Source organism: Brienomyrus brachyistius, chromosome 11 (assembly GCF_023856365.1).
Source record: "Brienomyrus brachyistius isolate T26 chromosome 11, BBRACH_0.4, whole genome shotgun sequence".
Classification (NCBI taxonomy): Eukaryota; Metazoa; Chordata; class Actinopteri; order Osteoglossiformes; family Mormyridae; genus Brienomyrus; species Brienomyrus brachyistius.
Window position 1 is genome coordinate 20,036,096 of NC_064543.1, and position 27,784 is coordinate 20,063,879.

Genomic DNA, 27,784 nt, shown 5'->3' on the forward strand with positions numbered 1-27,784 from the left:
TCAGGGTACAGTGATGCAGGCAGGGGGAAAACCACAGGCCAGCATTACTGACCTATTCATGAGCCTAAACATGCACTGCGGGATTTACACACTGCAAAACATGTCTAAGAGGTGCAACCTCAAAAACGTACCACCAATTTCCCCGTACTTATACATTTCTTGATCAGATTTTCCATGAGTCACAAAGAGTCCACACACTACAATTTACACTTTTTACCAAAAAAGTAAAAGTGTTTTTAATTCATACAGAGACAATTGAACAGAGACAAAATGACACAAAAGGCTGAATTAAATATACTACAGCAGGTCCACTGAGAGTCACCTCTGAGTTACAAGTCAATGTCCTTATAACCACCGACAGTAACCTCTGCGTTACAAGTCAACATCCTTATAACCACCGACAGTTACTTCTGTGTTAAAAGTCAATGTCCTTATAACCACCGACAGTAACCTCCGAGTTACAAGTCAACATCCTTATAACCACCGACAGTAACCTCTGAATTACAAGTCAATGTCCTTATAACCACCGACAGTAACCTCTGTCTTATAAGTCAATGTCCTTATAACCACCGGCTGTAACCTCTGTGTAAGTCTATCTATCTGTCTGACTGTCTATCTATCTGTCTGTCAGTCTGGCTGACTGGTTAGCAGGCTGTCTATCTGGCTTTCAGTCTGTCTGGCTGTCAGTCTGACTGGCTGGTTGTCTATCTGTCTGACTGTCTATCTATCTGGCTGTCAGTCTGGCTGACTGTCTATCTGCCTGGCTGGTTGGCAGGCAGGCACAGATAGGTTGAAGCTCAACTAACTTTTTGATTTAAAACACATTAACATGCATTAGCTAAATAAACATGCATAACAAAGAATACAGATAAAAAGAGACACATGTTGAAGACAGGATTTAAAATGTTTATAAATATTCAAATGTTTATAAATGTCTACCAGTTGAAGTCTATGTCAGAGAAAGGGCAAAAACCGTAATCGTGCTGGACGTGAGAGGATGGGTGAGTGTACAGAGTAGATCTGCAAGCACGCTGCCCAGTGAGCATGAGAATATTGCCCTAGCTGCCCACATCCTTGCATGACACGTTTTGAAAGATGTGAAGTTCCTCTTGTGATGAGGAAGCGATGACCCCTGTATAACATTTTTAAAAACTGATCTAGCTGTGGTTCCATCTAGTAATAATAGATTTAGTATTTCATTTGTGTGACCCAGATCCATAAATAAATCAGGGTTTTGTTTGTTTTTGGTTTCTTTTACAAGCATTATAATCAGAATTTAAGATTCCAATTCCTATAGAGGAGCAGCTGAACTTTGCACGCTGGGTAGACATCAGCATCCTGGATTTTACCGGCTCCCTGGACGTTTGTCTGCTTCCAGAAGATTCCCAAAGCCAGAAAACCCAAAGGTATAATCACATCAGAGAGCCTGCAACTACCACTAACCCAGTCAGGTGATTACCATTGTGTAACATGGTTTGATTCAGCCAGTGTTTTCCCTCCAAGGATAAACAGTGGAGGTGATCATCTTCATGCAAGACTCACAAGAGGTTCCAGATATGCAAACCAGAGCATTCAGGAGTAAAGGGCTGGCAGAACATGGAGTGCAATACATCTGTGGCCTTTGAAACACTGATCCCCTCAGAATTCTATTAATGTACAGAACAGCCTTGTTTTGCAAACACAAAGGGGTTTATTGTATGGGGAATATTAATGAGTTGTTTGCAAGATCATATTGCGAAAGTGGAAAATGTTAGACCGGCTTACCAAAAACTGACCTCTTGCGGCTCAGTTTAAAAATTTTTTCCTCATCCATTGGGTGTGAGACCTGGCAATCTGTAGGAAAAAGGCGTCACACTTCAAATAAGCTGTTAAACAGTCATCACCCCTCCCCTGAGGGGACAGGTCTGTGGTTAGCTTAGCATGAATGAAACCAGCAATCACAGCATCTCCCATTTCAAAACAAACAAATGAACGGATGAATTGAAAGCACAACATGGTTTTAGTCAATGTGGCTGCTGATTATGCGCCTATAATGCAGAAAACGCATCAGGGAGATAATGCACATGCTCCATTAATTATCTGTATACCACCTAAATTCCTCACATTGTGTTTTCTAGATCGATTTTCATTTACATTTATTTAGCAAATGTTTTTATCCAAAGTGATGCACAATTGAGATAGTTAGTGAGTCCCTGGAGCAATTGGGGTTAAGGGTCTTACTCAAAGGGTTCAGGGGTGACATCACTCCGCCATCACAGTAAAATACTGATCACAGGCACAATGTGCTAACCTGCAGACCCGGGAATTAGTTTCTGAACCTCACAAAACATCAGTTTAGTTACAAAGAATCCATTATAATTTTAGCACTGCAATTAACACTGGAATCAAAATAAAAACCAAGACAATGCTAAAAGAATCTACTCATTCAGCTTACACGTATAAGGTCAATGACGTGATAGTTATTTTTTGCGTCTTCATGGTTTAGGTTGGGGGATAAAGATGACAATGTTGTGTAATTGTTAAAAAAAGGTGAAATTCTCAATAAAGCACCCTACCAACTATCCATCCATCCATTTCCCAAACCGCTTATCCTACTGGGTCGTGGGAGGTCTGGAGCCTATCCCGGAAGAAATGGGCATGAGGCTGGGAACAACCCAGGATGGGGGGCCAGCCCATCGCAGGGCACACTCACACCATTCACTTGCACATGCACACCTAAGGGCAATTTAGCAACTCCAATTAGCCTCAGCATGTCTTTGGACTGTGGGGGGAAACCAGAGTACCCGGAGGACATGGGGAGAACATACAAACTCCACACACATGTGACCCAGGCGGAGATTCGAACCCGGGTCCCAGAGGTGTGAGGCAACAGTGCTAACCACTGCACCACCATGCCGCTCCACCCTACCAACTAGTTTGGCATAATTTCACATAAGAATATTTGATGGAAAATAAAAGTACCAAATAAAAGTAACATAACAACATTGTCCTGAATACTGTAATTAATTTAGGGATTCATGTTCGTGAGGTCAGGGTGGTGTAACCACCATTCAAGGAACCGTTATGCTCAAATTGTGCATGAAATCCATGTGACAGGAAATAACATCTCAGCAATGAAGCCATGGTGACGTTAACTGCTGCATGCCAAGGTTAGTAACTTAATATCAGATAATTTGATGTTTTTAGGGTATTGCTGGGTCAAATGGCATGACCTGAGGCAAACACTGACAATTTACCATAATTATAAAAATGAGCATGTCATTTACAAATTATGTTTGAAAATTCACACCAAGGTCATGTGCTTACAAAAGTGTCCATGATAATGCCTGACAAATTTGATTTAAAATTTTAATGTCAGATAGTGCTGCGATGGGTTGGCGTCCCATCCTGGGCTGTTCTCTGCCTTGCGCCCGCAGCCTCCGGGATAGGCTCCGCACCCCGCGAGACCATGAATAGGAAAAGCGGTTTCAGAAAATGGATGGATGGATGTCAGACGGCTTCACTTTACTCAGCTACCTTATTCAAATCAAAACAGCGGATTTGACGTCTTTGTATTGCACTTGCGATGCAGATTTGAGCTTCGCTTCTGCCGTCGTTGAAAATTAAACCCTAAATTCCCACGAAGAAACGTCGCCGCACACATCTCTGCATAAGATGCCGCCCGTCTCTTAACCTGTTACTAAAATAGTTCGCTAGTTAAAAAGACAAGACAAGCCAGACTAGAACAGCCAGTTAAGATGTTTTCCTTACTAAGTGCAAAATCAAATTGTAAGTTTTATTCGTCTCGTGCACGATTATACACTGTACCACTGTGCATTGAAATGCCTTTCCACCTGTTTCCTGCTTGGCGAAATAAGAATAAAATTATAATGAAATAAAAACATAATAATATTAACACAATATATAAAATTACTAAACTAGACAAAAACAGAGAGCAGCGTATAAATAGCTGAAAAAGACGTGCAATGGCAGTGGGTTGGTAAAAGTGCATTAAGTAAAGTGATTGGTTAGCAAAGGAAACCGTCGTTCAGAAAACAAAAGGCCTTAGGAAGGAAGCTTTTTTCAGTTTTGGCTTTCAGGCTGTAGTACCATCTCCCTGACTGCAGCAGCGAGAGGAGGCTATTGTTGGGGTGGATAGAGTCTTTATTTTCAATTCTTTGTCCCTGCACTGCTTTCTGAGGGTGATCTGCAGGTAAGGAAATTCTGCGCGCGGTGGCGAGTTATACTGTCCTGCATGTCATGCTCTGTCCTGCAGCCATAATCGATGAATAGGAACCACGCGCAGTTTCCCTTCCTGAACTCCAAGTGGCTGAGTGCAATGTGCAGGATGAGGGCAGTTGCACCTCCTGTTAAAGCAAATAGAAGTGGGTCCAGTGTGTTGGGCAGTGTGGAGCAGATGTGATCTTTAACCAGTCTCTCAAAACACTGCAAAGCTGTAAAGGCGAGTGAAACTGGGCAAAAGTTGTTTGGACATGCTGGGTGGTGTTTCTTGGGGACACTGATGATAGTGATTCTTTCAAGACATATCAGTGCTCTGGCTTGAGACAGGGAAGAATTGAATATGGTTGGATATGCTAGCGGTGCTAGCTGGTCTGCATGGACTATGTTTCATGTGTCTGGTCTATCTGCTGGCTACTGAAATTGTCATGATTCGCTTCAAAGCACGACTGCAAGGTGTTTCACTGATGCTGTAGTTGGGTTTGAAGTCCAAAATTTAGTGAAGACTCTGCCATGTAGTTTGTACAGTATGGGGTGGCTTTGTAATCCCTGTTTCATGAGCTCTTTTATCTAGTTATGTGGCTGGGGATGTAACCAAAGACTAGGATCAAGCAAAGCAATGTTGAAATAAAGGAAATCAATAGAAGAACAGAATATATCAGCATGTCTCTCATGACACGTTTGTGTTACACAGATGGGTATATATTAGAATCAGAAACTTCATATTACATCTAAATGTTTCACAATACATCCCGTTCAGGCTGCAACTGCGAGTGCATGCATGAGACGAAACATTAATGATCTTATACATATGCACTTGCCCCCAGTCTGGGTTGTATATGGACCTGATGAATAGTGTAGTAGCAGGTTTGTCATTTACATTGCTGATGTAGTTGAACGTCCCATAAAATGATCATGCATTAATTACACAAGTCTGTCTGGTGTTGAAACTACCCACTGATAATGGGTTATCTGATGTAAGACACATTTGAATGACATTATATTCTGCTATATTTGAATTATTCTATAACGGAATGCTTTTTATACTCTTTATATTATAGTAAATAATCCAATGAGCCAGATGGTCATGCACTACTTACAGGTGCATGGATACCCAGGCAGATTCTGGAGCCCAAGTACTTTATTGCCCCCCCCCCCCCCCCCCCAATGGGCCAAATCTACCGAGGAGGCCACAGACCCCTCCAGCAAAAAACTAACTACCATGGGACCTCAGTTTAAGACCAAGCAGAGGGACCCAATGATATTGTCATGGGACCCAGAACAACAAAGGAAAAAAGACCATGAGGAGACAAAATAAAAACTGACAGATCAGGGAAATAAAGGACTGGAAGTAACTACACACAAGGAAAAGCAGAAGGAACATGCAAAACACCCACAATTACAGAACTACTGGCTGGTAATACAGACAAACTCTAGAGGCCCTGCTACCAAAACCCCCTTCGCTTCCAGTACTCTACCAATACTGAAACTGACAAGATGGCAGAGAAGCCAGCCTGAGAACCAGAAACAAAACTAAGAAAAAAAAATCACACAGCCATCAGTACTGAAATGAGCCTCTGCCTAGTCAATCGTATGGCTGGTTTGCGACAGAAGAGCACGACCTGAGAGCCGCAGTCGCAACACTGCTGGAAACAGGGAAGCAGAAGGATGTGGGCCGGTGACTGATGGACAGCCTCCAGGATGAGGGAGAGCAGAACTCATTCACAGAGGAATGGAGAATCTGGAACAGGAACCTAAAAGAGGTATGACCACAAAACCCAAGACACAGAGAAACCCCAGAAGACAGAACACTAGTGACACAGGACACTAGCTATGGAATGCTGGCTCCTCGGGATCACGAATCCAACACAGAAACTGACTAACCTGAAGCCCCAAGGCAACATGCCAGTCAACAAGGACCATGAAACCCAAGCCACCCGCACCACCAAGCCAGTGTCTGCTGGCTACTGACAGGCACAGGGGAAACAGGACACCACCAAGTCCCACAAACCAAACCGATGAATAGGAAGCAAATGAGCTCTATGCGTCAAGAGCAATGATGATGAGCGAATAAGGTTGGGCTCTAAATAAACCCAACTGAAAATCCTTATGTATACATGTAGCTAATTTTAAACCTGAAGGTTCCTTTTCATGTATGTATTAAACAGACCAGAAGAGAGTTTGTGCAATAGGCACGGTTACTAACTAACTATCTCATATGATGATTAAGTTGCCGTTCCTCTTGTGTTTAGTACTACAGTGATGAAAAATAAACGTGAACTTTGGGTCCAAATCCTAAAATGAGAACAGCTGTTGTGTCACATTGCACATAATACTAAATAATAAATGCAGAGTTCCACATATATTTAAGTTTTTCAGGGTGAGGACATCAATTATAAACTTTTATGATGCCACCAGCTATTAGTTCCTTCATCCTTTTTCCCACCGTAGTTCAAGCGTGCGACAGAGCAACCGCACAATACCGAAGACATTTCATAATCACGGGTCGCCCAGCCGGAGTGGTGGTGCAGTGGTTAGCACTGTTGCCTCACACCTCTGGGACCTGGGTTTGAGTCTCCGCCTGGGTCACATGTGTGTGGAGTTTGCATGTTCTCCCCATGTCGTCATGGGGTTTCCTCCGGGTACTTTCTTGGAAAGATGAACTAGATAATCAAGTCAGCGTTTCACATTTAATCAGAACCAATCAGTGACTGTGCCATGGTGCTTAAAGAGAAAGAGATAAATGCGGCATTTTCAAATGTCAGTACTTTTTAGAAAAAATAGGAGTAGGGAGCTGCAAGTCCTGTTAAAATTCTACCGGAGGCGCTTTCAACTACTTTGAACGTCTTTTGAATGATTTGAATGATTGAATGATCTTGAGCTTTAGGAATTAAGTCTTTTACCATAAAAAGACCTGACTAATTAATCACCCGGATTGCACCGTCAACATAAAATCCTAATATGTTACTCCAAAGCAAGCGACACGATGCATGTCTGTTATAATGTTAATGTATAACCACCAGATGGCGTCTGTGCGTCTCCCCCCACCCCCACTCCCCGAGTCCCGACGCTTCATTATTTAACCTACATGTATTATTATAACCAAGTCTCTGACGTCATAAGAAAGCAAACATACTATTAAAGATTCTCCTTATTGTGTGACAATCAGATGATTGAGAGATGCAAAAATAAACTAAAACCTCAGTTTATAAAATACAATGCTGTAGCTATTTTGTGCGTCAGTGTCGCACTCATTGTCATTAAAAAAATGGTCTCCAACAGAAAGACAGAAAAAGAACAGACCGCAATGTCATTGTGAAAAGCTAGTAGGCTACCCAAACAAGTTGAGAATTCACCGATTTCAGCAATATATCAGCATGAAATTACACTCAGGCCTGAATTGTGAATTGAAATGCAGTCACTGTATGTTTAAAATATAGGTTCTCCAATATACATATTATAATGCAGCTCGACTGTATAAATTGCAATACCTATTTTTCCTCATCATCCCCGTTTATCCAAGACTGACCACCAAGTCACTGCATAGCTGTCTGGTCAAGCTTCATAAATGCTTCTCCCCAGGTCTATAGCCTGGGTTTGAAAAAAGCAGCTCAGCGTGCAGTTCGCGAGTCGATGCTGAATGCTGTAGCTCAGGGGTCACCAACCCTTTTCAAACTGAAAGCTACTTCACGGGTACAGAGCCATACGAAGGGCTATCAGTTTGAAACTCCCTCCTAAACTTAGCTAAATTTCATGTATAAAACATGTTTTATTTTTTTATTATAATAAGCATGTTTTAAATACTTTTTAAAAGATATTGTCATTTTCAAATCTATATAAATGCAAATGTGATTAAAGAAGAATAGCGACAGGATAAAATTGTATTTTAGACGCTGCTCACTGTACTGTGCTATTTTTAGAACAGGTCTGCGGGCGACTCGTGGTCCTTCGAGGCATCTTGGTGCCCGCGAGGCATCTTGGTGCCCTGCTCTAGCTCATTGTCTCACACACAGCAGACCTCATTAATAACACGTTTGAACTGAGTTAAGAATGAACTTTACCCGGAGACATTTTCAACTACTACTTTTTTTTTATTCAGATGAATATTTAGCTTCAATTTTTATTTCTAGCTCTTAAATGGCTAAAAAAACATTAGCTGGATACAGCCCTGTGGTGTATTTTGAGCAGTAACGATGTGATATAACGTTACAATGTCTTCCTACCATATTTGATTCTTATAAGTGAATGACTTTTGCCCGAGGTGAATGTACAGCATAAAGCAGAACTCAGAAGACGGGGTTTTGTCGGCACGGAAAGGATGTTGCTACTGTGTGGTTTCTTCTGTGCCTGGTTATTATCTGTTCTCGAAACTAAAAACTAAACTTAGTGTCACATTGCACTTAGTTTACATCAAGTGCTTTAGCAAAACAGAATCTAGACGGTGTGGTGTCTTTGAGTGTTTTACTCTTACATCAGCATGTTAATGAACTCTTCACATTCAGTCCTTTTGGGCTTGGCCATCTGGACATGGAATGGCAGGGGACAGATGTCAAACGGACTCCATCAGCTGGGGGTGGTGGGGCAGGACAGTGATTCTGAAACGCCTTCAGCTACTCTTACAAGATCGGGGTGCATGTCCCATTCCTGCAGGCATCATACGAGTGAACAAGGAACCATAATTGGATTACTTTTCTCTTGGGTTACGTCTGGCAAGACAGATAAAACGTAGCAGAGTAAATATTCCGGAACTCGGTCACTGCAGAAAACTCCTGCTTCATACCTTGTCGAGCAAAATCGAAGCACGTCTGGACATGTGAAATATTCTTGGCAAAAGGGCAAAATTATTCATAGTTTGTTTATAGAGTAATTCGCCTGGGCTTTCCCATCGTCGCGGTACACTATGGATGGGGGGAGTGCGAGCTTTTCAGCATCTCATTATCTTGTGACTCCCTCGCCCACATGGTGTGATCACACACACACACACACTATAGCAATAATCCTACAGCAGTCATAGTTTGGGGGTCGTTTTCGTCTGTATACGATGAACCACAGAAGCTGCAGCAAAGCACCGGGACGCTGTTCCATCAGAGCAGAGAACTAAAAAGCGAGAACAAATTATAGACTAAAGTGTATACAGGGATTAGATGAGCGCCCCGGTTTTCCAGCAAACGCGATCTTCTCCTTGTTGCATAACAATCATCCTCGTTAATTTGAAGTGAAAATCTTTATCCTAACCCTACATACCCATTGTCTACTGAATGGCATGGATTGCTACAGCTTCAGAGAATCAATCCCGCCTCCACCCATCCCGCTGCGGCTATTCTCTATGCTATCATGAATTGGGATGGGCGTGGGGGAGGGGGGATGATCCTTCGCAGGCTTAAAATGAAACGGGAGTTTGTAAGACAACACCTGCACCCCGAGCACTAGGGGCAGGTGTGCACTTGTCTTTGCATGTCCCGGGATAGCACAGTGGTAGCTATTGTGAATCAAGGACGTTTAAATATGTACAGAAAGCTGGTGGATCTGCACAGCCTAACTCCCAAATCACTTACAGAGATTGTCAGATCAGTATTAACACTCCCCCTGTGAAAGGTCGTAGCAAGAACTTCACATAACACAGCTAAACAGTTATCACCTAGTTACAGAAGTTGTGTTGATAATGCTCCATGATCGCTTGTGGGTACATTCCTCAGAATTTAAACTTCTTCTTTTCCCCTGCAAAATTCTTTTATCACCCCCTCACTGCAAATATTTGTTTGCATTTATGCCTTTCGTTTATAATCTACAATTCTTCATTAAAATGTGCACGTGAGATACGTGTACAGAAAAATCTTAAAGTAATAAGAACATTCATAACATAACCTAACTGCCATACACAACGCAACATATTTTAAACACGGTTTTGTTAAACTATGGTCCACAGACGTATCACACCGAACGCATCATATCGTTTATTTTCTATAATATATTTTTGCATCCCCAGCTGCTTCTCGCAAACGCGCACGCACTCACACTCCACCAGCCAGACAAATACACCTTGCACATGCTGGCAGACATTTTTCGCGGGCAGAATGCGACGGGCACATTAAAGCTGGCACCAAGCTGACGGTGGCGAATCCTGGGATTCTGTGCTCCGCGCTGGAGGTTTTCGAAACAGTCTTATTTCTCAACCTCGACTCTCTAGTGACGTCCTCTGGGGTTCCTGTGGGATGTTTGGTTATAGGGTTTGTTATATTTCGGTAAATCCTTATACCTCTGTGTAATATCGGTTTTATTTCAATCGAGTCTGCCTAAATTTAAGTGCTTAAATCCGGGTTTGCTTCCGGGCAACTGCACAAAGAGGCACTTGCTTTCAAGAAGATCGCACTAAGCAAAGAAGACTACGCTTTGAGGTAAAGATCTATGAATTTGTTTTCTCTTTGAAATATGAAATAGGAAAGATCGGAACTGAAACTATTAGTTGGGTTAATTCAAATAAATACAACTCGATGAACATCAATTCATGGTGATTAAATATCAGCATGTAGATTTGTACTTTGTTCGTCTCAGTACTCCCACGTTGTGCTTTTCAGTTGTTTGAAATACTGTATGTCTATAACGCATAGCTAAGGCATTGTTGTAGTACTGTGTTATTATTGTATTACTATGTATAAACTGTAACTGCGGTAACTTATCGGGAGACGTACTTTAACATATCTGCAGAAATATCTAGACACTTACTGTTATTTACGCATAACGAAATGTTCATATTTATTGTTCAGTTGTACATTCCTTTGTCCATTCCATCAATCATTTGCTTCACAATATATCACGGTATTAGTGTTTGAATTTTTCTTTTTTGTATTTTTTTCGTTCTGCTCTAAAACGTATTATATTCTCTCGCATGCCATGAAAAAATGAGCATTAGTAAGTTTCTGACCCCTTCTCTCAGTCATTACTGATATTTAACCGTGACATTTTTAATTAATTTGGGAATTCAAAAATTCATTAATGGGAAACCTCCGCTTCATCGCTATCAAACAAACCATCAAACATATCCCTGAAAAAAATGGGAAATTCTTAAAAAGTTCAGGATTCCGCGCAAGCTTAGATTGGTCTCTTAACCTTGAGGCGTTTAAAACCTTGAGACTTAAAAAAACACTGAAACTATTGTTATTTTCGTCACACTTTCACTTTGCGTTTTTTTAAGGGGAAACTGCTTCTGAACTGTAATTATAATAATTTGAATAAAAAGTATGCTCTGTTTACACTATAACTTAGACACACAAATATGCAAAACAAAAATATCAACCGCCTCTTATTGCGTATTTCAGTCATTTCTTATTACCACATAGACATACATGATACAGCTACGTGCATGGGCACACTATAGGTTACAGTACGCCGTAAAGATCCCTAATAATTGTCAAGTAATTGGTAAGTAAGCAAGCAGGAAGGTGGCGTGGAAGGTCGCAAAAAAGTCGCCGCTTTGTGCTGAGTAGTAGATGTTGATTGTAGAATATTATAGTATATAGTGCGATATATATAACGCTTACGTATTTATATACATTTTCTAGAGCCTCTAAGTGTAGCCTATGAGAGAAGCATTCATATTTCTTAATTTCAGAGTACAATTAAACCTCATGCTGCTGTTTCCGAACCGTTTCTTTCTGTGCAGGTGTTTGGGGTTTCTTACGGTTTTTACGAGTTACTCTATCTGGGTCTGCAGCCTTTGTCTTTGGTTTTCCTGGATCGGAGGTGCTGAGCGGTCCCTGCACCTGTTGTCCCAAACAAGTACGATTACGATACCAACTTTTTCTAATGAGAAACTGACTAAAACGAGTTATAGATTTTTGCTGAAAATAATCAAAGTCTATGGTTATGTTTGTAATTCTGGGATCCTGGAACTGTGCGTTTATTTGTTTACAACGTAACAAACTGCATGATCTTCAACGACTAGCCCTTTGATTCACCTCTGAATCCCTCTGCAAGTGCAGTATCGTTTGAAAGGTTAGAAGTTCACTTGGTTATTTTACTGGACGTCCGCCAAAAAAGCGCTGCAATCGCAACTTTCTCACGCTGCTGAAAGCAGCATCACCTCTTGGGTGTCTATACACAGTGCAAGTGTTTTTTAGCAATGCTGCTGGGGCACTTTCCATTGATATTGGGCAACAAATTTCTACTTGATACTGTGATCGGCAGTGGGCCGATCAACCAGACCCAGATGAGGTGCCCTTTGTCTCACCATTGCCAAAAAACCTGCCCTGTGTATCATCGCCTTTATGCACTGTTTGTATTCTAGCAACTTGCCTTTGCTATAAATGTCAAATGTTTTGACTTATACACAGGAGATTAGATATAACTGCCTCCAGGGAAATCGCAATAAAGTTTTTACGTTCTGTTAAACTATGCAATCTATGATTAGAAGGATACAACCACACAGAAGAAAAGAATGTATTTTCTTTTTACTTGCTTGTAATTTACTGAGGTTTCTTCTTTCTTTTAATGGCAATTGGTTAATGCCTGAGGTAAAACAGACACGTGTAGTTTACGTTAGTTGCTCCTAGACGTGTTGCTCTGGCCAGCGCAGATCTACGGGCTGCCAACTGAATCATTCCGCCTGCCGTTTGGGAAGCGTCCGTCTGCATGGATGACGCGCCTTCACCAAAGCGCAGAGACTATCCCACGGCCGGCCTGGGGAAGTGAAAGGGGCCATTCTTTGTAATCTCAGGGAGGCTCGATCGGAACAATGACCTGGGTGGGGGGAGTGCGTAGGGGTGTGGCGCTGCCCTCCTCAAGTAGATTTTCCTTGCTATGCTGCCACTGGCCCAAAGCTTTAACTCTTTGGCTATGTGCTCAACAGCCTGGTCTTTGCTACATTGTGTAAACACAGAAGGACAACCGCGGGTGGGGCCGTTAAGGTCACATGCTCTAGACACCCTGGGAAAAGCCGTGAAATGCATTCGATAAGATCGAGGCGTAAAGAAGGCTAGTGACAAGGAACCAGGTGGTTGAAAAGAAGCAAGACAGCAAACCAAAGCGCCGGTAGCCTGGAGGGGCCTGACCTCGCTTGGTAAGGCTGCACATATTAAATTACATACGTGTTAACAGGGTTAACATGGCATAACAGTAAATCCCAGAGCTAAGCGTCGGTTTCACATAGCTGAGAAATAGCAGTAGCGCAATCCAAATCGCTTCGTGAGTGTCCGACGTTAAGAAGTGGGTCTTACCAGGATCCCTGGCAGTAATGTTTACTTTCACAGAATTTGTTTATCTTGTTTCCGAAATCTATTCAGACAAACAGCGATGAGTATCAGTTCTGTACAGACTGATCATTTGATTAAAAATTATTGAAATTAAAAGCTTGGGTTTAAAATGGTCCACTATGGTGTCCTTTGGCATAATTAACCTCTACTGCCAAGCAGCTCTACCGCGGCCGCGTGACAGGGACGCGTGCCGGTTGTCTGGAATGTGTAGAATAGATATGAACCAATCAGCGTGTGGTAGGCGGGGCTTCATAATAAAAACGCTTTATAGAAAACAGGGTCCGTGTGGATTGTTGCGCACTTTATGGGTAAAGACAACCTGTTGATTAAACTACCTTCACCAAGCCGGCGGTTTGAAGCTATGGTTATATGCACAGGAAACGCGTATGAGGACTTGTCAGCGTTTTACCGGCTTCAGTATCTGCGAAGCATATCTAAGTTATACCCACGTTTATTGTACATATTTTTGTGTAAAGCGTGATGACATATTTCATTATTTAATAATCAGTGCAGCTTAACCCTGAAACTAGATACAGACGCTCATCTACTTGCGAACTAGATACGTTCCGAACGGCCGTTCGCAACTTGAAATGTTCGTAAGTCGTCGTTATTCAACATAATTTTTAGGGTATACGCAAATACAGAGATCTAGGATGCTGGGAGTATCCCCCCCCCCTGCAAATATAACAGCTGCCACTCTTTTGAGAAGGATTTCATTTATTGGCACAGTATTGGCACAGTCATGCTGGAACAGAAAAGGGTTTTCCCTAAATTGTCCCCACAAAGTTGGAAAGCATTGAATTGTGCACAATTCCTTGGTAAGCTGAAGCATTAAGATTTTCCTTCACTGTAACTAAGGCACCAAATCCAGCCCCCAAAAAACAGCCCCATACCATTATCCCTCCTCCACCAAACTTTACAGTTGGCACAATGCAGTCAGGCAGGTAACGTTCTCCTGGCATATGCCAAACCCAGACTTGTCCGTCAGACTGTCAGACAGAGAAGCGTAATTCGTCACTCCACAGAACACATTTCCACTGCTCCAGTGCCAGTGTGCTTTATACCTTTTGGTGATGTGAATCTTGCATGTAGCTACTCGGCCATGGAAGCTCATTCCATGAAGCTCCTGGTGCAGTTTTTTGCGCTGGGGTTAACGCCAGAGGAACTTTGGGACTCTGTAGTTATTGAGTCAACAGAGCGTTGGTGATACTTTGCACCTCAGCACTCAGAAACCCTGCTCGGTTACTTTAGATGGTCTGCTACTGCATGGCTGAGTTTCTGTTGTTCCTAAATGCTTCCACTTTGCAATAACATTTTTACACAGTTGTACAGTTGACCGTGGAATATCTAGCAGGGAAGAAATTTCACAAACTGACTCATTGCAAAGGCGGCATCCTGTGCCAGTATCACGCTTAAATTCACTGAGCTCTTCAGAATGACCCATTCTTTCACAAATGTTTGTAATCCTGACTGCATGGCTAGGTGCTTGATTTTATGCACCTGTGGCAATGGGTCTGAATGAAACTCCTGAATTCAGTAAGTGAGAGGTGTGAACCAATACTTTGTAGTGTAGAATAAAACATTTGACTTGTGCTTTCACATTTCAGACATTTCATTGCATTTTTGCATTGCAGTGAACTTCCCTTAGACAAGTTCAGTCTTGATGGTATATGTACGTCTTGTGTTCTCATTAAGGCCTGGAGTATTGGTTGGGGACAGGGGCAAGTGGATCCTAAGACAAGTCCCGTGGCACTGAGGGTTCAGGTTTCAGACTTCTGTAGCAGACCCTAGCACCAGCACAGATCACGGCCAATAAAAATGGCGAATGCATGCTCTTGTCAGAAGCGTCGCCAACACTCAGGCAGCGGTCAGCTCGAATGCCTCGCAGTGTGCAAGTATAAGGTGTCGCTCCTTTGCCCACATGTGAAACCCATCAATAGATGCAGCACCATTGCACAAATTTGTCACGTCGGAGTCATGTAGCTCAGCATATTAGGCCGCATGCACTCAGTGTGGTGCCAGTCATCGGAAGGTTATTGAATCCAGTCCTAGACTCAGCTGTGCAGTTTCACCATTTGGCCCTTATTCAAGACTCTTAAGTCCAATTGTGGAAGTAAAATTGGACATTGGCAGGCCCGGGAGGTTGGCATATTGGGTCTGTTATGTCTTAGGTCTTAGGCAAGAAGAGATTGTTTTGAATACTATGTGACCTCGCTTCGCGATAGCTGCCTGCAGTAAGTTCCGCAGACCCCGAGGAAAGCTCGGGCCTTGGAGAAGCAGACAGCGGAACAAAAGGGGGGGGAGAAACCACCTGCAGGAGGAGATTCGAAGCTGCCCCAACTGGTTGTACCCGGAACTGTCTAACCCTGGTTTCTCGAAGGAAATGTTCGTCGTTTTAGGTGAAAGTACCTGCTGAAAAAATAAAGTGCAAGATATGCTATGTGACATGTAATTGAATGGGAAAGACTGTCACTTCTGTTCTTACCACCAAGCCAAATATATCTTAACACATGGTGGTGCAGGAAGTAAGTAAATTAGCTACCATGTTGCATGTTTCACAGACCAAGTTTCGTTCAGATGTACTGGTCCAAGGTCGACAGAAGAGTTGCTTTCTTTGGGTTGCTTTGTGTCCTTTGCAAACTCCATTACAAGGACCCCAATTCATTCTGGAGAATAATAGTGCTCATTGTCATATCATTCAAACAATCATTCATGATTCACTGAAACTCAGCACTGGTTAAAAACAGTTAATACAGTGAACTTAATTCAGTGGATGCAGTGAATTGAGTATTTTTTTCAGGAAGTGTTACTGGAATCAATAAATAGTCACACTGCATCATGTGTTACATTAAAAAAAGATATATATATATATATATATATATATATATATATATATATATATATATAATTTGGGATAAAAAAAAAAAATGCTGTTTTTGGCAGGTCCATTTTTTGCTAAAAAGCTGTGTGTCAGAAAGGTGATGTACCACTAGCTAAAAAGGTATTTTTATTTAAGGGCTGATAGCTGTGCTTTGTCCTGACATGTTAAATATTCTGCTTCACAGCCCTAGACTCTTCGTCATTCAAGACACCAGAAATGGACGACAGGTTATGGCCATGGCTGAACCTGATGGTCCTTCTGATCTTACTTGGAGAAGGTAAAATGTTTTTCAGTACAACATCATCCAACCATCCTCCTAGTGTTTATGAAGGTCAGTCTTACGGGGGGGGGGGGGTTAGAGCCTATCCCAGGCTGCATGGCGAAGGCGGTGGCCCCGTTGGATGGGGTGCCAAGCCTTGGCAGGCTACACACCGCACAGGCAATTTAAAGACAGCAATCAGCCTGACCAGAGTACAGTGAAGATCCTATATGACCTATGGAGAACATGCAAACTCCACACACACACTGAGCGGAAACAGGGTTCAAATCGCCCAACCCTGGAGGTGTGAGGAACACTGCTGCCCAAACACCACATCATACAGTGACAACAATAGAATACAATTTTGCAGAACATTACAAATATTTCTTCGTCCGTCCATCCATCCATCCATCCATCCATCCATCCATCCAACCATCAATCCATCCATCCATCCAACAAGGAACAAATTAATACATAAGCTATCCTAGGCTATAGCCCAGGGCCCCAGCAAACATCAGGGCCCTGGTCCGCCTCAGAAAAACGGAACAGCTGATTAAATCAACAACACCTAGGGTCTCAGCATAAGTTAATCAGACCCTGCATTAAATAATAGAATAATGCTGATGTGGAATGCAGGGCACACGTACCTCAGAGTGATTATTGCTGTCGTTGGCGTGAAGTGACCACACATTGTACTCTGTCCATGCATGCAGGAACCAATGGGTACAACCTGAATTTCACGATGTGTGGGACGTGGCATCACGACAGCGATGCTCGAAGCCTGAGCCTGTCATTGGACGTGAGGAGAGGCTGTGAGAACCTCACTGTGTCAGCCAATGAGAGCACACTGTCTGTGCAGGGATGGTTCACAGGTGTTTGTGAAAATATTAGCACTGTGTCCCTAACTGGGGGCTCCAAAGAGAGCCCATTCTGCCTGTACTGGGACCCGCTCTTGGATTTGCTGTGGCTGGACCTCAGAGGCCAGAGGCACTCCCTGTGTGGGCTGCCCACGCTTCGAGAAGACTGCTGCAGCATCTCTCCTCAGGATAACAGCAATGCACCTGGACATTACGGAATTGCTAAAGGATCTGTTAAAGGTGATATCATACAAGAGCTTCTTCAGAAGTTTTACGTCTTCAAAGGCTGGCAAGAAAATTGTGGTAAGCAAACCCTGAGAGTTCAATCAGAGTATTCCAAACAAATCTTTGTACCAGAAAGATGTTCTAGAGAGTTCTGGATGATAGTAAATCCTGATCATTTGTTTCTCTGTTGCAGTGAAAAACTTTTGTGAAGATACAAACACTAATGTGCTCAAGTAAGCCATCTTCCATAATTCATGTCTTCATCCCTGTATAGATGAAATTGGAAATAGTCGTACGTTTCGATTTATTTTGTGGGCTGTTCACTTTAGCAGTAACAGGAAGTGCCTTTGTGGCCATATGCCACCACAGGAAGCAATTTGGAATGAAATGCAGAGGTTTAGCAGAGAACAGGAAGCTGGGTGGGGCAGAACATTTTGTTTAGATGTGTGTAGAGATCTTAGGCGTGTCCATTTGTTTTGTTTACGTCCTGCCCGGGAGAATAAGCTGCATAATCATCCGATATGAAGTAGAAACTGTGCTTGAGTTACATGACATAACCTTATCTTGCTGGGGAGGTTGTGAGCGACGTTATGATGTCATTTAATTTTGATCACTGATGGTTTTATATGAAGCGTCAAGGATAGTTTTGAATTTACACCAGATGAATAACATGTATTTGTGTTTGAACCACTAAATATTTATTCTCAGATGATTTTTGGGATAAGTACGTTTCTCCAGGACAGGACAAAGGCCACTGTAATATGACCCACTAGCCCACCTGCCAACAGTGCAGTGCAATTCAGACACCACCTGCATGAGCCACTGGGGGGAACCGCGCTCACCGGAGGGCTGCTGTGCTTCTCTGTCTTTGTGCAGGATCGAGCATGTTGTGATGAACTCAGGAAAGACAGGGAAGGTGGACCAGCAGTGCATCCAGGGTTACGTGAGGGAAGTTCGTGAAGGTTTCCAAGGCCTGAACATAAGCTCGAGTGTAAGACGCAGCCCAACCTCAACATTACATCATTATTACGTGTATTAAGTGCTTTTATAGACTGCTGTCATGGTCATTCAAGAAAACAACAGATTTATGTCTCTGAATTACCGTCTCTTTATCCTCTTTATGTGGCGTTGACTTTTTTTAAAAAAGACTCCAAAAACGACTCCGTCTGTATATCTCCCGCCTTCACTGTTGCCCCCGGGGAAGAAGCAGGCGAAGGTCGTCTACACCTACTACAGTGAGGCGACCCACTTCCAGGTGAGAGCATCGGCACATTCCAGCACGTCCCCAGGAGGTACTGCCACCCGCTGCTCTTGCTTCTCCCTCTGTGTGGTCCCAGGCTCAGTTTGTACTCCGATCTCTGATCTAACATCCATCTTCTTTGGAAGCAGCATGTGGCTCAGTGGGCTAAGCCTCCGTGCCTGTGAGCGGAAGGTGCCCAGTCTGGGCCCGGCCTTGGCAGGAGAGCCATGCCTCTGGGCCCTTGGGGCCCTTAACCTGCAGGCCCATTGGGCGCCGCTGCAGGTAGCTGCCCTTCACTGCCAAGCTTGCTCTCACCTGCATTAGTATGTGCGTGTCATGAAGAGTGAGATTGATCCCCACAGGAATCAATAAAATCTCATCTTCTAAAGTCATATTTCAGCAGTTAAAATATAGGATATTAGCAGGGAAGGTATATAACTGAGCAGTTTAGGACATAGTACCTATGATCGGGAGGTTGCAGGTTCAAATCCTGCCACAGTGATTTCACCATTTGGCCCATGGGAGCAGTGATTCTCAGTCCTGTTCCTGGTGACCCCCCCTGCCAGAATATTTTCATCAATTAGGTTCAGATGGTCCTTAATAGGCCTGTAATGAATGTGACTGGCTGAAATGTGGGTTGGAATGAAAGCATTATCCTGGGGGGGGGCAGGGAGGAACATGGTTGAGAACCACTGCCCTTGAGCAAGGAGCTTAACCCCCCGAGCCTGATTACTCAGTTGCACGTTGGTTTGGATAAGGGTGCCTCCTCGATAAATGTAAGAATCAAGTATGAAATGGTGTTAACTATTCACATATTGAGCAGAGCTCATCCCGGCCTCCTTGTGTGATTCCAGAAGGTAACTGCGAACCAGAAAGGGGCTGATCTTGTGAATGAGGTCGTGGGAATCTCTGTGGAGAATGAGGTCATTGCCAACCTCCCTGAGCCAATCAGAATCAGCTTCTGGCACCAAAACAAATCTGTAAGTGTTCTTGTTTCTGTCTTTTTAAGAAATGTTTAATGTTAGAAAGGGGTCATATTACTAAATATGTGTGTGTAATATGAACACAGAGAGCAGGTTAATGCTGCTTCAAACCCACTTCCGCAATCATTTTTGCATGTTGTCCATGGTTACAGTAACCTTGTAAGTTGCTTTTGAATGAGCCAGTATTAGTGAAACAATAACTGGTTTAATTATTAAATACATGTTATGGTTTCTAATCATTAAAATATGGTACGTAAAGGTGTAGTGTGCAAAAATAGATGAATAGGAGCTCTTCAGAACAGGAGAGCACTGTCCTATAACTGCTGGCTCGAACAACTTACAATTTGCAGTTTAAGTTTTTCTTATGCAGCTCCGGTCACGGAATTTACACAATTGTTTCCTCAGGTATTTGGTGCAGTTCTGTAACTACTATATGTACTGTATTTTTATTGCAAAATAGTAACAACGTTAATCAAAAATTTTGGAAAGATACCCGAGCTGTGGGAAAAACAATGGTGTAATGAGTCATTCATTAGTACAATGAGGAAGTCAAAGTGTTTCGTTTTACTTTCAGATTCATAAAATTAGTGATCAGTAGCGTCACCGGACAGCGTTACGCGAGAAGGCATAGCGAACTGTGGTGGCAGAGCGCCATCTAGTGGCGAAATACTGAAAATGCCGTGGTTTTCTTTTGCTTAGGAAACCGGATCCAAAAGGTGTGTTTTCTGGGACCCGAGGAAAGGTAAAGCGTTCTAAAAATGTTATATTATAACCAGACTGTGAATTTTACTAAAGTGTACGGATACCCTGAGAGAGGAGACTTTGATTGCAGTTACGTTTGCAGACTCTACAGTTCACTGGAGGGATGAAGGATGTAAAACACACAGGAGGTCGTCTGAGGAGACGGAGTGCAGCTGTGATCATCTCACATACTTCGCCCTGTTGCTGGTCTTGTTATTTTGATGTCTCCACATCCATTATTAATTCATGCACATATGATACACTATATGGATAAAAGTATTGGGACACCTGACCATTACACCTACAGGACCTTGTATGACATCCCATTCTGAATCCATAGGCATCAATATGGAGTTTGTCCCCTCTTTGTAGCTATAACAGCTGCTACTCTTCTGGGAAGGATTTCTACAAGACTTTAGAGTATTTGAATGAAACTCTATTGAGTTTCCTAGACCAACCCCTGAAAAACAGCCCCACACCACTATCCCTCCTCCACCAAACTTTACATTTGGCACAATGCAGTCAGGCAGGTAACGTTCTCCTGGCATCTGCCAAACCCAGACTTGTCCGTCAGACTGTCAAACAGAGAAGCGTGACTCATCACTCCACAGAACACGTTTCCACTGCTCCAGAGTCCAGTGGCAGTCTGCTTTACACCACTCCATCTGACACTTGGCGTTGTGCTCAGTGATGTGAGGCTACTCAGCCATGGAAGCCCATTCCATGAAGCTCCTGGTGCAGTTTTTCCACTGGGGTTAATGCCAGAGGAAGTTTGGGACTCTGTAGTTATTGAGTCAACAGAGCGTTGGTGATACTTTGCACCTCAGCACTCAGAAACCCTGCTCGGTTACTTTAGATGGTCTGCTACTGCATGGCTGAGTTTCTGTTGGTCCTAAACACTTCCACTTTGCAATATTACCACTTACAATTGACTGTGGAATATCTAGCAGGGAAGAAATTTCACAATTCCCCCATCCTGGGTTGTTCCTGCCTCGTGCCCATTGCTTCCGGGATAGGCTCCGGACCCCCCGCGACCCAATAGGATAAGCGGTTTGGAAAATGGATGGATGGATGGATGGATATCTAGCAGGGAAGAAATTTCACAAACTGACTTGCACCTATGATAGCACCACACTCAATTCTCTGAGCTCTTCAGAACGATCCATTCTTTCACAAATGTTTTTAAACCTGACTGCATGGCCGGATGCTTGATTTTATACACCTGTTGGAATGGATTTGAATGAAATTTCTTAGTTCAGTGATTCAGAGGTATGTCCCAGTAATTGTGTCCATATCGTGTATCAGAATCCCTTGATTATCAGTCTTCAAACTTCATATGAAGTAATGCCGTGATGAAATATCAGCTTATTCCGTGTATTGTTATTAGTTAAGAAAATTGTGGTGAACATTAACAGAATATTGCATATACAAGTAACATTACATAATGCCACAGATCCATTAGCAGTCCAGAATTTTGGCTGGACTGTAATTTTAATTATCAGTAAACACACAAATGTACATCCTGGTCAGGACACTGGCCCTATTGTTGTTGCTTCACCTGTTTTGTTGGGTGTTAAGAAAATAGTCACACTTTCTCCCCTTAGCTGAGATCCTGCAGTAGCTTTGGCTTTTGCTCTGTCTCACTCTGTCATCCTTGGCTTCTTAGGAAATCGAGCAGCGTGACGTGAGTGACCTCGCGGCCCTGACATGGATCACAGCTCTGTGTTGCGCCATTTCTAGCATCAGTTGCTTCCTTCTCCTCATCCTCCTCAACATGCCGAGGTACCAGAGTCCTTTTCCTCCTCAGCGAGTCCCTCCTGTAATCATCTGCACCTAACAGCTGCTCACACACGAAATTACTTCCCAGTCTACACGGCTAGATGTTATCTGAATCGGTTGGAATCCAGATGAAGGTTTTTAGGTCAGTGTTTCTTAATCCAGTGCACTTGAACTAACAATGGAGAACATCAAATACCTAGTACAGGTGTGTTGGGAGCTGAGAAGAAGAAAAGATTTGGACTGTCTGAGGGTTCACAGAGACTGTATTAGGTTATTAGGTCAATCCCCTCAGAGCACAGGTGGGATTCAAACCCAACAGCACTGGTGGTGAAAGGTAGAAGTGCTTCCCTCTGACTCACTGTGGCACGTGACAATATACATTTCTGTTAATTTTTTTTTTTCTGTAATCTCCAAAGGAGAAAGAGCCAAGAACAATCGACCCACATCCACCGTAACCTGGTCATAGCCGTGCTGCTACTGAACCTCCTCTTCCTCTTCACGGGCGTTGTGGCCAACCTGGACGCAGAAAAGCTCTGCCAAGTGTATGGAGCGACCCTGCACTACGCCCTGCTCTGCACGTTCACCTGGATGGCCATTGAGGTCCTCAACACCTTCTGGCTCATCTACATGGTGCTGAAGCCCCAACCCAAACAGCTCCTGCTGAACGTGGTGGGCTTTGGTGCGTAGATCCCGTGCAGAACATGTCTGACTATCTACAGAAGAAGTCATTTGAGCATTTAACTTAATCAGAGTGCTTCTCTAATGGGTGCAAGTGAACAAATAGCCAGATCCAGGGTGAATGTTGTACGTAAACATGGTTTAAGAGAACTTGTCCCCTGTCACCAGGTCTCCCAGTCATTCCGATCACTATCCTGCTTCTGAACAACATCTACGGCCTGAGACGGCTAAGTGATGGCACAAACCATTTTTATAAAATGTAAGTATTGAATGACTTGACAGATGCATTTTTGCTTAGAACGTGCTTCTCCCACATAAAGCTAGTGTAGCTTTGTATGAAGCAGAGTTGTCACAAATACTCAGTTAAACTCAATTGGTGGATTATTTAAAAGCATCAAGTAAAATTTTCCTTCTGGATTACTCAACGATATGGCAGAAGGGAGACGATATTGCAGAAGGGAGATGATATGGCAGAGGGGGTGCATAATGGATGATGGTGAAAATAAAGAGCAAGAACCATCAGTTGTGTGGAAACAGTTCATATTAAAAGTGATTGGAAGTGCAATCGTCTGTCGGTGTTGCAAAGCAGAACTTGCATACCACAGCATGACTGCAGGGTTGCCTAGTCTCACGCATCTGGTGTGACACTCACGCTTTCTTAAGACCAATCTATATTATTCCATTATAAACCTAAAATTAGCTACATCAAAAGCTTTGGGGTAGTTTGCAAACGCTACAGACTATTTACAAGGTAACACATGTGCCCTGCGATGGGCTGGCCCCCCCGTTCTGGGTTGTTCCCTGCCTCGTGCCTATAGCTTCCGGGATAGGCCCCAGACCCAGAAGGATAAGCGATTTGGAAAATGGATGGATAATGTAATATAATATGTGAAACAATTACTTGAATTGTCAAATTAATCGGTAGACTACGCGATTATTGATACTGAGGTACAGATGGGTTTTTGTGTTTCACTAACCCCATCTTGTTATGGGGTCAGAGCTCAGCATTGATGGTCAAAACCCACCTTGTCTCGGACGGTGCAGTCAGGAGGTTTGAATCCCGGAAACACAGAAAGACCAAGTTACAGTCATAGTTTGGAAATAGATAGAAAAATAAGGCCGAAGACAGCAGGTCATTGTGGTGACGGGCTCCAACGATACGTCACACGGCTTTCAGAGAAAAGGGAAGTGTTTATAAGAGGTGTTAAATAGGCCTTTATTGGAACCAGGTGATTTCGATATTCAGCCGGACTGACCGGTGGGAAACAGGACCTGACACCTGTAAACCAATACAGGTAAAGTCATGGGTTCTGAAAGCACGGCCTAATTACTTTTTGACTGTCACTGTTAATTCACAGTGCATTGTCACGGTTGTATTACAATAGTTTATTACAATAGATTTAGTACAGTAGTTACAATAGATGGAAGTACTTGCTACACTTCTGAAAAGCGACAAAATATGTCATTTAAAAAAAAATAAACAATAAAAAAAAATAATGAAACACCCCCATGACCTGGATATATGGTGGGAAGATGCAGATCCTTGTAGGGTCAGATTAACTTATGCTGGGACCCTAGGTGTTGCTGATTTAATTAGCTGTTCCGTTTTTCCAAGGCGGGGCAGGGCCCTGATGTCTGCTAGGGCAATGGGCTATAGCCTAGGATAGCTTCTGCATTAATCTGTTCCTGGTTGGATAGATGGATGGATGGATGGATTGTTTTCACTGTATGATGTGGTGTTTGGGCAGCAGTGTTCCTCACACCTCCAGGGTTGGGCGATTTGAACCCTGTTTCTGCTCAGTGTGTGTGTGGAGTTTGCATGTTCTCCATAGGTCATATAGGGTCTTCACTGTACTCTGGTTAGCCTGATTGTTGTCATTAAATTGCCTGTGCGGTGTGTAGCCTGCCAAGGCCTGGCACCCCATCCAACGGGGCCACCGCCTTCGCCATGCAGCCTGGGATAGGCTCTAACCCCCCCTGTAAGACTGACCTTCATAAACACTGGGAGGATGGTTGTATGATGAAAAAAAATAATAATATGTATAATTTGCAGGTGCTGGATTAGGGCAGAACAGGGTCTCCTCGTCCACTACATCCTCAACGTGGGCTTCTTCGCGATTATCTTCACCTGCGGACTGCTTATGTTGGCTCTGGTTGTCATACGTATCCGGGACAGACCAGAGTGGCAGAAGAACAAGGTCACCTTCCTCAGCATCTGGGGCCTCAGCCTCCTCTTCGGTTCTTCTTGGGGCCTGGGCTTCCTAGGATTCGGAGCCTTCCTCAGGGTTATTCAGTTCCTCTTCTGCATCAACGCCCTGCAGGGTGAGTCCAAAATACGCATCCATCCTCAATCTGGCTTTAGTTTAGATGCAGTGCCATTATGGAGTTGCCCCAGAAGGGGGGGGAGATTTAGCTGTTATCCTTTAGAGCAGAAAACCCACATGGGCAGGTTTGTTGTTACTGGGGCCCCAGTAAAGAGGTCACTTTGCCTCCTCCCCCCACCCCAGATGTTGGAAAAACAAAATAAATAACTAGTAAGAGTATTAGAGGATTACAGCTAGCCGACTGCTTAGCAGAACCTGCTGCTTCAGCATTTCCCAAAAAAGATTGGATTTTTAAAAAAATACTTAGTGTAGTTAATGTTTGTGGCCAATAGGGGGCCCCACGCAAATGTAAGGTATGGCATGGTGGTAAAGACTGCCGCTGAATTCCCAGGTCATCCCTAAAGAATGGTTTGGTGCTCATTCGATACAGACCTGCTTCTGAAACTGAGTGGCAGAGATGTAAACACCCGTAGCATATACAACAAAATAAAATAAAACTATTATTATCTTAAGTTTCAAAGTAAAAGTAGAGATGCCATTTCATAAAACATGCGGATCAGCACAGCATGCAAAATGCAAGATCTTTACCCTCAAACTCAGATTTTCATTCTCCTGTCTTCAGTCTAGTACTGAATAGACATTAATCTTGATCGAGGTCACAGTATGACTGTACAGGCTGTCGTGTGATCAGTTCTCTCCCATCTTGCAGGGTTCTTTCTCTTGGTGCGGTTTTGGGTGCTGGACCGTATACGAAAGAAGGACTCGCTCTCCTATAGATTCAGCACCACTTCCACAGGACAGCCAATGATGGAGCAGAGTAGGAAGTGAGAATCAGCGCGGCACCTTCAAAGTTCTATGTCTCAGCAGATAATCTTGGCTGGAAGGTTATCTGAGGCCTTTCACCACCAGGACAGACGACAGTGCGCCTTGTGGGTGGCACTGATAGGTCCAAACTTCTGTGAAATAGCGACTTGTTAAGTTGGACTCTGTATCCGCTATTATTGTGGAATCGTGCTGCCTACTGTAAACCAGTCAAGCTACATGGCACTTTAGTCCCTCGTCTGAGGCATTATGACATTCCGGAACGTCAGGACAGTACAATATATATTTCAGAAAGGGCAAAACTAAATGTTTATTTTTGTAATGTTTTTTTGTCTATTCCTATTTCTCAAGCAGAAAAAACACATTTTGGATCTAATTTATGTGTAGGCGGTTTAATAAGCTGAAAAACTATTACCATGTACCATTAACCATTCCAGTATGTAAATATTTTCATGTAGATTTTGTTTCTCTTTCGTTATGTAATGAGTAATATAGTATAGTAATATATATTCTTCGGTTTTCCCCCTTTGCAACAGTAAAGATTGAGCTATAGAAGTGATTGTGCTCCCTTAAGGTCAGTGCTGTTGGACCATGTCATGAAATATGCATCATATATATCTTTGCATTTCTCTGATAAAAATCAGTATCTCAGTATGATCATCCATTGTATTAATTATTCTTACATGTTGCTTTCAGCTAACTTCATATAGCTACATTAAAATATATTTTTATATTTGGCAGTAAAATTTGTTTCATGGCCTGATGTCACAGGATTGCTGGATGAATTTTTTCATCAAATAAATGCTGATTAAAGATCCTTTACGTCTGCCCGAGTAATGCTGGTTTATTATTAGTCGTGGAGTTCACAGAAGCAATCATTTCAAAAGCAGGGTCACATGAGCGCATATTGCACTTTCTGGGAGGAAAATTGCACAAGAGGCTTTCTGTTGCTTCATTAAGGGAGCGGGATAACCCTTCTTACTTCACATTCAGCGCTGGTGACAGCAACTGCATAATTCATTATGATATAAACTAATCAGCCAAAACATTAAAACCACTGACAGGAGAAGTGAGTAACATTGATTTTCTTGTTACAATGGCACCTACCAAGGGTGCCATTATATATTAGGGAAGTGAACAGTCAGTTCTTGAAATTAATATGTTAGAACCAGGAAAATGGGCAAGTATAATTGGAAGTATAGAATCGGAAGAAGGCAAGCCAACGGAGGCAGTGTGATGCTCTGGGCAATATTCTGCTGGGAAACCCTGGGTCCTGGCATTCATGTGGATGTTACTTTGACACACACCACCTACATAAACATTGCTGCAGACCAAATACACCCCTTCATGGCAATGGTATTCCCTGATGGCAGAGGCCTCTTTCAGCAGGATAATGCACCCTGCCACACTGCAAAAAATGTTCTGGAATGGTTTGAGGGACATGAAAATGAGTTTAAGGTGTTGACTTGACCTCCAAATTCCCCAGATCTCAAGCTGATCGAGCATCTGTAGGATGTGCTAGACAAATA

At 43.0% G+C, this 27,784-nt stretch overlaps 2 protein-coding genes across 4 annotated transcripts in view; both read left to right on the forward strand.

The window, feature by feature from the left end:
- The first annotated feature begins 3,385 nt into the window (after positions 1–3,385).
- zpd (zona pellucida glycoprotein d) overlaps positions 3,386–27,784 on the forward strand; it is a 52,293-nt gene continuing 27,894 nt past the window's right edge. The window contains exon 1 of the mRNA XM_049030326.1: positions 3,386–3,389. The gene's annotated coding sequence lies outside the window, so the exon portion shown is untranslated. The remainder of the gene's footprint in view (positions 3,390–27,784) is intronic.
- LOC125751466 (adhesion G-protein coupled receptor G5-like) lies at positions 4,061–27,072 on the forward strand. 3 transcript variants are annotated; one of them, XM_049030302.1, is made up of 14 exons: positions 4,061–4,192; positions 16,532–16,624; positions 17,320–17,766; positions 17,882–17,921; positions 18,565–18,679; positions 18,836–18,943; positions 19,783–19,908; positions 20,611–20,653; positions 20,756–20,859; positions 22,319–22,434; positions 22,848–23,110; positions 23,278–23,368; positions 25,163–25,431; positions 26,143–27,072. In XM_049030302.1, the coding sequence occupies exons 2-14, from the start codon at positions 16,564–16,566 to the stop codon at positions 26,259–26,261; spliced, it is 1,902 nt and encodes a 633-aa protein (XP_048886259.1). In that variant the 5' UTR covers positions 4,061–4,192; positions 16,532–16,563; the 3' UTR covers positions 26,262–27,072. The 3 variants fall into 3 exon arrangements, with proteins under 3 accessions (XP_048886259.1, XP_048886257.1, XP_048886258.1); XM_049030300.1 differs by lacking the exon at positions 4,061–4,192 and adding an exon at positions 10,270–10,613; XM_049030301.1 differs by lacking the exon at positions 4,061–4,192 and adding an exon at positions 12,988–13,273.